The 12,709-nt window shown below is 34.0% G+C and overlaps 1 protein-coding gene across 2 annotated transcripts in view; it reads right to left on the bottom strand.

The window, feature by feature from the left end:
• Nucleotides 1-12,709, bottom strand: part of ANGPT1 (angiopoietin 1) — a 274,095-nt gene that overhangs the window by 44,307 nt on the left and 217,079 nt on the right. For both annotated transcript variants that reach the window (XM_056109883.1, XM_056109891.1), the window contains exons 6-7: nt 12,585-12,686; nt 3,002-3,168 (exon numbers count right to left, since the gene is read on the bottom strand). In XM_056109883.1, coding sequence (XP_055965858.1) covers nt 3,002-3,168; nt 12,585-12,686 — 269 coding nt within the window. The remainder of the gene's footprint in view (nt 1-3,001; nt 3,169-12,584; nt 12,687-12,709) is intronic.

Genomic DNA, 12,709 nt, shown 5'->3' with positions numbered 1-12,709 from the left:
TATTACACAGTCTTCATAATCTCTTCCAAAAATACTGAAGAAACACAATTCTTACAATTTCTATGAAGTCTACATTAACCAACAAAAAGAGACAGCATTTAAAATAATTTATAGATAAATATCCCTAATTTAACAAAGATGCATAACTAATAAAATTTCACTGATCTGAATCTACATTTAAAAAGATCATACACTAGAAAGCAAGTTGGATTTATTCCAGAGATGCAAGGGATGCTGAACATATACAAAACAATGAATGTGTAGATCAAATCAACAGAGAAACATTTTGACATCTGTTTATGATGAAGGAGAAAAAAGAACTCAGCAAAATAGAGATAGGAAGAACTTACCTCAATACAACAAAGACCATGTATATATGATAATTTCACAGCTAACATCATATTCAGTGTCAAAAACTTAAAACTTTTCCCCTAAGATTTGGCACAAGACAAGGATCTCCACTCTCAGCACTGTTACTCAACTGAGTATTGGAAGGCCCACGCATAACAATTTGTCAAGAAAAATAAAAGGTACTCAAACTGGAAAAGAGGAAAACTACTTCTCTTTGTAGATGACATATAATATACACAGAACACTCTAAAATCTTCACCAAGAGAATCTCTAAGAGAAAAAAATCAATACATCATTGTGGTAGGCATTAAAATTAACTATACAAAAATCTTTTATGCTAATATATGTAAATCTATGAGCGTAAAAAGAAGTACCATTTCCAGTAGCAATTTAAAACTCCTAGTAATCAGTTTAACAAAGGAGCTGATATATATATATATATATATTATATATAAAACTGATATATATATATGTATAGTAGCACTGTAGCACTGTCCTCCCATTGTTCATCCATTTGCTCAAGTGGGCACCAGTAACATCTCCATTGTGAGACTTGTTGTTACTGTTTTTGGCATATTGAATACGCCAAAGGGAGCTTTCCAGGCTCTGCCATGCAGGCGGGATACTCTTGGTAGCTTTCCAGGCTCTCTGAGAGGGACAGAGGAATCGAACCCAAGTCAACCGCAGACCAGTTGGTTAGCTCAGTTGGTTAAAGTGATGTTAACATAATAAGTACTAGTAGTAATTATTAAAAGCTATAGGAGAAGATATATGAAATGGAAAAATATTCCATGTTCATGGTGTTGGAGGAATTGATATTAAAACTATCACCCTTCTCAAAGCACTGTTAAGATTAAATACTATCAAAATTTAATTAGTATTCTCAAGGATATAGATCAAATACTACTAAAATTTGCACAGAACAGCAATTTCCTATATAGCCAAAGTAATTCTAAGAATAAAAGAAGAGTAAAGGCATCATTTTACTCAATATCAAACTACTCTGAAAAGCTCAAGTTATCTGAAGGGTGTGGTACTGGAAAAACAAAAGAGATGAATCAATCAGACAGAATTAGAGCTCAGAATTAAATCATCAGATGTATGAACAGTTAAATTATAACATAATAGCACAAAACATAAAATAGAGAAAGAAAAACTCTTTAAAAATTGTTCTTAAAAACTGGATAGCCACACGCCAAAGAATGAAACTTGAGCACTATCCCAAACCATGTAAAAATTTAATTTGAAAAGTTAAATTGAAATAAATATCTAAGGTTAACTATGGTAGACTCTGATTCACAAAATCTAAGATATATATATAGGCATGAATAATATATTCATGACATTTGCTTCAGAGGTATCTTCAGTAATGCAACTCCATTAGAAAGGAAAGCAAAAACAAAATAAATGGTTGTGCTGGAAATGCTGAGTGTATGACCAAGTTCCATATCCTGCATACTACGTGGGTCCCTGACCACAGAGCTAAGAGTCACCCCAGCAAAACTATCACAAAACAATATTTTACTGAAAGGAAGAAAATATTTGCATTTTATACATCTGAAAAGCATTTAAAACATATAGGAAATTCATAAAACTTAACAACAAAAATGCTATCCTCTTTAAAAAAAAGGAGAAAAGTGCTGAGTATATATACTTTAAAGAAGACATACAGATAGCCAATGGGCATATGGGAAAATATTCAGCATTATTTATTATCAGAGAAATGCACATCAAAATAAAAATTGTATATAAATTCATACCACTGATAGCCTATAGAAAATGGTAAGGCTATTTCCAAAAACTTTTAAAAATAGAATTACCATAAAATCCAGTATTTCATTCCTAGCTTCTATTTTCCCAAATGGCAATAACAAAAATGCTCACTAATCTTAAAAGGAATTTTATACTTCTGCTCATTGTGTGCTTTTTTCAGTAGCTTAGATCTGAAAACACCCCAAGTAGCCAACAACTGATATGTAGATAAAGAAATTGTATTGTGGTGTATATTTGCAATGGAATACTATTCGGCTATAAGAAAAATGAAATTCTGCATTTTGCTACAAAATACAAAGAAGTAGATGCATCATGTTAAGAGAAAAATAGTTCAGGAAGAGAATAAAGCTGAACAATTTCACACGTGGTATACAAAGAAACAAATACAAGGGAATATATAATGTTCAACAGAAACAAATTCTTCTGCTTGCAACGGAACTAAGATTACCAATAATGTGAGAAGCAAACAGAAGGCATCCTATGAACAGTACCAGAAGGATATTGGCATTTTTTTGGTGGGTGTGGTGTGACAAAACTGTCCCACTAAAAGATATAATCATTTACATTATTATAAGCCAATGTTCAATAAAAATGAAATGCATAATACTTTAAAAGGATTTTATGTTAAATACAGATAAATAAAATTTAAGTATAAAATCTTCTGAGGGTATTTATTCAAGACACTTATTTTGAGTCAAATATTTGCCATCAGTTTTACAAATATGAATTGTCTACACCTTACAAACAACATCAACAATAATAATATCATGTGTCATTGAATTCCCCATTCTCTGAAATTTGAGCCATGTTTTCTATGGTAAAACTTGTAAATTGCTAGGTTTACGAGAGAGGGAAGCTATATGAAAGCTGAACTTACCTGTAGTTCTGCTTTTCATTTCCTATATGGAATCTGTCATATTGTGAATAGGCTCGGTTTCCTTCCCAATCCATTAGCTCAATTCTTAGTGTGTACTGCCTCTGACTGGTTATGGCAAAAATAAACTCATTCCCCAGCCAATATTCACCTGAGGGATTTCCAAACCCCTACAAAAGAAGATGAGATGCAGTTGTTACTTCAGAGAGTTCTTTTCACATTTAGCATTTATTAATACTCTAAATAATAATAAGACATTCTTTAAAAGTAGATTCGTATTTCTTTCACACCCCACACACACTATTTTCTCAATTGTTGACTCAATAATTTTCCGCTGTTTCCCTCCATGAGGCAGATTTCTAATGCTTGTTCCAGTAAAATTTGACATTCATGACTGTGTAGAACTCTTTGTATTAAATCTGGTTAAGAGGTTCAACCAGTGAGCACTTCATAGTTTACTTTTGAAAATGTTTCTAAAATGCTATATATTTGAGTGTTTTAATATTTAAATATTTTATGAAATTTAAATATTTAAATATTTTAATGAATATTATCAGAATAATACCACAAGTTATCAAACCATACTGTTATTGTTTTATCATATTACCAGTACTACCAATTTTACTATTTTGGAGATACATTATTCTGAGATAAGTTCTTAATCAGGTTCTTGGCTTTTAATATTTTTAACACTGTTGATTTAAAAAAATAAATCTAGAAATATACTGTGATCATAATTTTCTGGCATGCATTTTGAGTTTGAGAAAGAAGGCTTACACAGAAGGGCTGGTCAGTTAATCTCTGAACTTGAATCTGAATCTGGCTCTCTTATTCTCTTTAGGGGAATCCTATCATGGTTGCTAAGTATTGAAAATAATTTTCTCTGGGGGAAAAATGTAGTCTACTTAATGTTGATGACATTAGTGAGCGAAAAATAAAGAGCCTTAAGATACCACTGGTATTCCAGATTTTGGTTCTTCACAGTTGCATAAAGTATCCCACGGCCATGCTTAAAGCTTAATAAAATTTTCAATCCACATATGTGTTTTACTAACCAGATGTGAGATTCATGAGTACAGAAATTGTGCTGTATTTGGGAATCCTCAAAAACTGTTGGTGTGCTAGGCACTCTGTTTTACTACAGTTCAAATAAAAAAGGAAAGAAGGAAGGAAGTGATGACGAAAGGAAGAACACAAAGTCTTTAGGAAATTTTTAATGACATTCGGGAAAGTAATCTTAAAACGCAATTCTCATAGAATTGTAGGTAAGTAATTTTTATTTTCTCAATTGAATTACAATCACTGAAACTATAGTTTAAAATATTTCTGTCTTCAAATTGAATCAAAATATCTGAAAACCACAAAATCACATCTGAAAAATACTCTGCTTTGTTTTAGATGCATCAATATAAGAACTAAGTATAGAATATATTCTGATGTTTTAGAAACAAACTCTAGGTATGTTCATTAATAAAGGTTATATTTTATGTATAGTAAGACAAAGTTTGAAGGAAATGCTAACAAATCATAGAAGTTCTTATTTTGTCTAGATGACAGCATTAAGACAACCTTTGTTTCCCTCCTAATTTAACATAGATCAAGTTTATGGAGCTTAAGACAGTAGAGTATTCTTAACTGTTTTGTCTTTTAACTAAATTAACACGTGAATCAGTGTTTTCCATTCTTTCTTGAAAATATATTGATACCCATAATGCAGTAAAAACATTAAAGTAGTAAATATATTCATGTACAACTAATCTAAGAGAATTGAGATAGTTTCCAAAAACCAGTTCTGTTTGTTCCTATCCTGTTTTTTTTTGTTTCCAGCTTAGTTATCAAAATTACAAGATTTATAATGTTACATAGATAACTTAAATATTAATGAGGAAATTGTCTTTTTTTAAAAAATGGCTTAATTTTAATATTTAGGTTTACACAGTGGAAGCAAATTACTGAAAAAGTGGGTTTGAATCATCTGCTGCTGCAGTAACACTAAGGTGGGGAAAGAAACATTAGAGGACTTTAAAGTTGCATTGCTTTGTGTATTTCTTAGATTGTTTAGTATGTATCTCACCAATTAAAGAAGTATAAACTAGATATTTGATGCATTCCATTATGGCAAAATTTTATGAATCTTCTAGGTTTTGATTATATACTTAAGAAATGAGCAAATTAACATGTTTTCATCCTTAGATTTATAATAAACATATTAATGTAGGAATACTGTTATACTCAACTTCCTAAATTTACCTTACTTTTTATTAAGAGTCTGAGTTGAATTATCCTTTATAGACCATCATCCTATAATTTAGAGCAAAATATAGGAGCCAATGAAGGCACCGCTTTAGTTTCTTTGTTTCTCTATTCCTAAAATGCTCAAGTCATATTTTGAAGGTTGAGCACACTAGTTCAATGTAGAATGTGCTAAGAATTGTACACATTCTCATAGCAATTGGTGCTACATACAGTGAGAAATGCAAAGCTTACCTTCTTCAAGCAATAAGCGGAAAGGTACAGGGAACTGAAAGTCAAAGAATTAGCATATTCTTAATTGAAGCAGGAAGGAAAAGAAGACTGCTGGGAATTTTCTTCTCAACTCAGACATGTCAAAACTCTCCCCAAAGCCACTTGATGATTCCCTCTTCTGAGCAGTGAGAAGGGACCCGGCAATTATACTAAATGTGAATAAGGAGGCTGGGAATGATGAAGTGTTAAGTTTTAGGTCACATATTTCCATGCTGTTGAAAGCGTTGTATGAATAAAACCCTCCAGCTTCCCCAGGGAAAAGTGCAGTGATCTCTAGCAAGCCTCAGAAATAGAAGTGCTTTAATGTCATTCCTATAAAAGCTCCCAATCCCATTTTGGCATGCAGACTTGTAGCTCCCCTAAGTAGAGATTAACACCCAGCCCCAAACACGTTTCCTTTTCTCACTGAATTATAAAGCAAGGAACAGCGTAAAATAAACAAACGCTCTTAGAAACAAAACAAATTTTACTAAAATTTTACTTCATGCACCTTGTATAAAATCTGCTCAAAAATGCTCAACCATGGAAGCCAAATGTTTGACACAATGAATCAAAATGGCTGTTAGATAGGTGGGAAGGAAAGTTTCTAGTAGCTGAGTGCAATGATGCAGAAACAATGGCAGCCACATAATGATGAAAGCAGGGGAAATGGGTTCCCACATTAGTGAAATGTCTACTGGCTACTTTATCAGGCCCACCACAGATCTGATGCCTAGGCACAGAGGCTAGACTAGGATTAAAGAATTTCTTACTCTGCTCCAGTTTGGAGCTGTGCTCTGCCACATGATTGCTATGGAACTTCTATATTACCTCTATGCATCAGGATCCTTATCTGGCAAACAAAGAAATCAGATAATATGCCTATAGGATTTATCCCAGTTACTAACATAAAGCACTAACAAAAATCAAGTTGTGAATATAATTAGAGAATCTCTTACAATGTAGACTCACTTTTATGTTTCCTCTTTTTCACAAAATTGTGAGCTATTTGAGGAAAAGCTGGTTCCCAACTCCCCCATATGAGAACAGAACAAAAATAATATGCAATCTTGTTTTATTCTGAAAATTAGTAAGGGTGGGATACTAAAGTGATTATTTCTAAGGCCCTCGGATGCAAGGAACTAGTGCACTCTTATGAGTGTTGATTTATACAGATGAGTGTTATCATTAAATCCAAGATGTTAATTATTGAAAAAGAAAGAAAACCAACTGGTCACCACCAGGGCTATTCTATGGCATAAATCAAGTCACAGACTACTTCCTTATTCTTGTTTTCTAGCATTGAAAATAATATCTCCTTCAACTATTCTGTGGTTCAATTTCTTTCAATCAGCTTCCTCCTGTAAATCATAAGTTTAAGGATTCATAAAAGACTAATTTTTGAGATTTTGAACCATGCTGATAAATCAGTAGCTCTGACAGCTGCATTTAGCCAGAAATACCTATCAGAAAATGCTGTGGGACTTTTGAAAACTATGGATGCATCGGTCCTCACATTGACTCTGTGGTCGACTGAGGTCTGTACATTGAAGAGATTCCACAAGTGAGACTGGTACCTACCAAAGGTAGATTAACTGTAGAGTTCAGGCATGGAACACCTATTGCAAAATTGCAATATAATATTGGAATATTATTGGAATACTGGAATTTTGGAACTTGGTGTTCCAATATTCCAGTAATATTATTCCAATATAATATCCTGATATTATTGAAAAATAATATTAATAAGATCAAGTTATCTGAATGTCACTTAGGAAGCAGAAGACAGTCATAAAACAGTCTCACATTTCTATTGAACTCCATACTAAGAGGTAAGTTTTGATAACATATTATGATGCTATCCTTGAAAAAACTCTGAATCATGTCTGAAATGTAGATAAGATCAACATACAACCCCAACTAAGTATGACACAATGGCAGTCCACAGGTCTATCACAGGTCTATGTTTTGTTCCAAATATTTTGTAATAGCCACAAAAATGCAAAGGCAAACATAAACTAAATATGAAACTCTAAAACTTCTGCCACACAGTCAAAGCAGCAAGTCCAAACAGAATTAATAATTGTGTAAAATATTTTTCCTTTTTTTATAAATAAAAATCTAAAGATGCTATGCCATATCCTTTAACGAAAATTACACTTAGACTCAGCTAATCACTCTCATGGAATACTTACTATCATAATACAAATGGATTGTTAATTTCAGTTTTCCTTTAGCTTTCTAATGAAAGGTTAAGAATATTCTGGACTTTAAACCTAAATCAGTGCTGACATAAAATTGGCTTTAAAATATCACATTTTTTTCCCAGAAAAATGCACACAGAGGAAAGACTGATTTTCATTAGTTTTCTCTTTTTTACTAAAACCTGCAGAAATGTTCAATTGAGTTTGTGTTTTTCCAAGTTAATAAAATAATTGTCTTTGATACTTTATTTATTTTGTCTGATAATGCTCATAGGAAGCACTGACTTTTTATAGCTGAAACAAAATTGGAACCAGACACAGTTTATATACCCTACGGGTTTCATCTCTTTTCACACAAATGATTAAAGAAAACAGATTAGAAGCGACTGTTTCTGACTTGTGGATTTCCAAAGGTGTTTTAAAACACAATTAAAATGTGCATCTTTTCTACCTGACACACAGTCCGAGGAAGATCAAAGGTTTCATTTCAAGATCTGAAGTCTCATTCATTTTTCTCTTTTGAATGTAAAGGTATTAAAATACAGTTGAAAATGTGCTCTTAATTTCTTCCCAGGAACAAAGAACTCCAGGAAGGTTTGGCCCTCAGACAGAAGTATGTGTGCCTATAGAAGCTTTGTTTATGGGGGCAATTGTTTTCAATGCAAAGCCATATTGTCCCAGGGTAATAGTCACTACCTTTCTATAAAGTTAGGCAACTAGAGTGCTATTTTGAACTCCTGGCTTGATTGGGCTTTATATGCAAAAGTACTGCTGATAAGTGTTAATACTGGAAGCCACTAAAATGCATCCTCATGGCTTGAAGGAGTTAATCTAGTTCCCTAAGTGCCTCATTAAAAAGGTCCACTCCAGACTTCCTTCTTGGCAAACATCTTTAAAAATCCATAAAATAGATTTTACTAAATCTCCTCTTAGAGGGGGGTTTTGGTAAATGAAAACAAAGCTCAGGTAAAAGACATCTGTAGACAAGCAAATTTAAGAATAAACTGTAGATTTTTTTAAGTTGCAACAGGATTGAGAATTATTCTAACATATAATGGATAACTGTACTGTCATTTTAATATTTTGCTCCAAAAACTTTAATACTTTGTGTTTTGAGGCACGAGGCAGTCCTCAGATAACCTGCATGAAGGGAAGGAGAAAGGGAGGGCAGAGGGGAAGGACGGATAATACTTTATTTCTTTACTCAGTGCTGGAGAAAGAAGCGAAGCATCTTATGTATAGGATAGACTGGTGAAGATTGAGGAGGAAGTGGTGCATGCCAAGAAGTTCTTGTTTTCCCAGAGGATGTGCACCCTAGCAGCCGGATCTTTTGATGCGAGAAGCAGAAGTAGGCGTGATTGATAAGCACTGGCATAAGGAGTGTACATCCATTCTCTGTGGAGGTATGTTATTTTGTCTCTAGGTGAAAGAACGGCTCAAAAGGAAACAACTGCAACACTTTCTACCATGTGTTTTGGTGAAGGCCAGCGATGTCGGAATATATGATGAATTCCTTTAATTAAAACAAAGAAGTCTTCAGTCTTATTTGGCCCGAATGTGCTGGCGTTTCAGAGTTTATCTTATTTTCTGGGCATGTAAAATTGACAAAAAAGGGGAGAAGGATAAATTTACAACAATTTGGACTGAAGAATAATTTCAATCTCATTCTCCTTGTGAGAAAAACTGCTTAACATATGTATTTTCTAAATTTTTATAAGACATGAAACAACATCATACTTCATATGTCAGTCTCTAAACATGTATAGTTTGCCAAGAAAGCTTGCAGCTAATAATTCACCATTTTGGAAAGTCACCATGGAGACAACTTTATATTAACTTTCTATTATCACTAACATTAATAATAATGCATTTCAGTTTCTCTGAAACTTTTCCCATCCTCGGTTGGATTTCAGAAGACTTCTTCACATTTACTAGTAGTGTGAAAATAATCAGGAGTTAACAAGGTAGTTCAAAAAATAGTATTTTGGCAAAGTTAAATGCAAGTTTTTCATGTCTTTGATGTTATTATCCTGAATAATAAAAATAAAATAAAAACAAAACTGTTTACTAAAAATCTACTGTGCCCAGTGATTTTACTCCTTTCTCTTTCTTCTGCTTCCCTCCACCCCCACCCCAGCATCTTTCTTTCTGTTTGGGGGTTACACTTCACAGTACTCAAGGTTTACTCCTGGCTATACTTAGGATCACTTTCTATTCCTCACAATGTCCCTGTAAGGCAAGTGAGGTACACAGTATCAGTACGGCGACACTATTATTTGCCCCATCTGAACAAGTGAGAAAGTTAAGGTAAGAGTACTCCAAATCCCTCCATTTGTAAATGCCAGAGTAAAGACATAGTACAAAGGTCCTCTTTTAGAAGAACTTAGACAATCTTTCTGTCTCATGTTCTTAACATCACTCAGCAGAAAGGAACCTTAGACACAGACATTCCAATTCTCCATGACATTCATGGAAGATGGCAATCTGCCTTCTACTGGGATGTTTACACTGAGGAGCTGGTTCTCACTAATTAATTAACAGTTCATTCACACTGGAAACAAGTGACCATTGGCCAGTTTTATTTATATTTAAGGTTAATTTTGCCTAGGTGAAAAGGCCTTCCATTGACAATGGAACTCCCATCTTTACAAAACACCTTAAGAGGCTGGAGAGATAGCATGGCAGGTAGGGCATTTGCCTTACATGCAGCCAACCCGGGTTTGATTTCCAGCATTCCATAAGGTCCCCCAAGCACCGCCAGGAGTAATAACTGAGTGCAGAGCCAGGAGTAACTCCTGAACATCACTGGTGTGACCCAAAAAGCAAAATAAATAGATAAAATTAAAAACACATTAAAATGCAGGAGTTCTGGGGTAAACTTGAGTTTATGCATGTCTGGGAAACTCAGCTGAAGTTACAGCTTCTGATCCTTGGATCACATTTCAAGTAGCAGGGTTTTATGTCACATATCTTCATTTTGTCAATTAAAATAACCATCAGACAATCTTAGGACCATTTTCTTTCTTTTAGGTTGAGGAGTCTCCCTTCGACTCAGCTGCCTCCACCATGCTTGTATCCTCCAGAAAAAGTTCATCTCCAAAAATGAAAGCACATTATTGATATGGCCAAACAGTGACAGACAACAGTAAGTTCTGTAGTTTTTGTCACTGAAAATTACTGTGACTGTAGAATGAATTCACTAATAATTTGTTTTTAAGTAACCAACCATACAATAAGCTTAAAGCCAAGCAATTAGTTCCATAATTCCAATACTAGGTTTTCAAGCTTATTGTCATCATCACCTTATATTCAGTTTGCTTTGTGTTTTGTCCAAACTGAAGAACTTTCCATCTCTTTACAAGATAAAATTCTATTCTGGTGGTCTCAGAGTACCTTAATATCTAGAGTTTATAGTTTATTGAAGACATCAGGGGATGAAGAAATAGCCCAACAGGTAGGGTGCTTGCCTTGCATGTGGCTGACCTGGGAATCTCTGGCATCTACTATATGACCCCTGAGCACCACCGAGAATGATTCCTGAGTGCAGAGCCATGAGCATCGCTCCAAAAATAAAACAAAACAAAGACATCAAGGCTCCAAGTTCATGTAACTTCAAATAAAATGCCCATTAATCTACTTTCAGTGTTGAATTGAGAATATGATAAAACTATTATAGCACAGAGATATCATTATAAACATCACATCATTTTTTAAAATGGTGTTTACTGTCATTCAACCAACTATGAATCGACTTATGGGTGAACTATGATGCCAAATTACCCACAGTTACACATTATCTATAAGAATATAGAAATAGAACTCAGGCTAGTATATAATTTTTCTTCACCATTTTCATTACCTCCAGATAGGGATATTTTTCAACATAACCATCATCTGGGAGATTTATATATAAAAGATGATTAGTTCAAAACTGGAAAGCCTCTTTCATTACTGTATCTTGGCATTCTACCAGCAGATTTTAGTAGTTACTATTGTGGTCACTGACTATATGGTTATAGGATTAAGAATTATTCCATCTATTTACTACATTATCCTGTAAAAGTTGATCACCCAATTTTTCTAGTTTCTCTTAAAATTGAGGCAGTAATAGCTGACATTTGATATAAAAATAGATAATAATTTATGCACATATTAAATAATGAAACGATTAACTATAATGATGGGGATGATGATAATGACCTGTGCTGTTATTCTGAAGAAGCCAGTGAACTATAGTTCACAGTTCACACTTCGGGCACCTCTTTGACCTTGAATCTGTACTGGTCCTGTCATCAACCTTAACCAAAGGAATGCAATGGAAATGACTCTCCCCAGTTCTGGGCTCATGAACCTTAAAAATTGTCTGGCACTTCTATTTCATACTTGTGTTATTCTTAACTGCCATATAAGAAGTCTCACCCTGGGATAAAATACTGGAAGGGCACATCCAGGTCATTTAGTGAAGCTCTGCATCAACAGCCATTATTGGCCCTTCACATAAGTAAGGTCATTAGTAGTTTGCATTCTGCTCTGTGACCTGCATACCTGCACACCTCCCTTGTTTCAGCTACGATATCTAGCCTGGGTCTGGGTTCTAGCTTTCCCAAACAAGATTTGACCAGGAACAAATCCAGTCCCTGCACAGCAGTGAGTCAAAGATTTTCAGTAATAATTTTCCTTCTGATTGTACACATGGAAATGATTTAATGAAAATGGGTTAAGATGGTTTTGTGTTCAATGAAAATAATGTCACTAATGTACCATTTTATTTTAAACATAACTGGAAAACAGTTCAAAAATATAAGGACTTATTACACAGTTGGATGAATATAGCCCATAATAAAGCATCAAAAAACATTGTAAATTCTCCATCTTACCATTTTATATTCTTTCCAACCTCTTTGGAAATCCAGACTTCCATCTTCACGATGTTGTATTACAGTCCAACCTCCCCCATTAAGATCCATATTGCAAAAGACCTGAAAAATGGAAAATGAAATCA

Source organism: Sorex fumeus, unplaced genomic scaffold (assembly GCF_029834395.1).
Source record: "Sorex fumeus unplaced genomic scaffold, SorFum_2.1 ptg000002l, whole genome shotgun sequence".
In the NCBI taxonomy this organism is placed as follows: domain Eukaryota; kingdom Metazoa; phylum Chordata; class Mammalia; order Eulipotyphla; family Soricidae; genus Sorex; species Sorex fumeus.
This window is presented reverse-complemented; position numbering and strand designations above follow the sequence as displayed.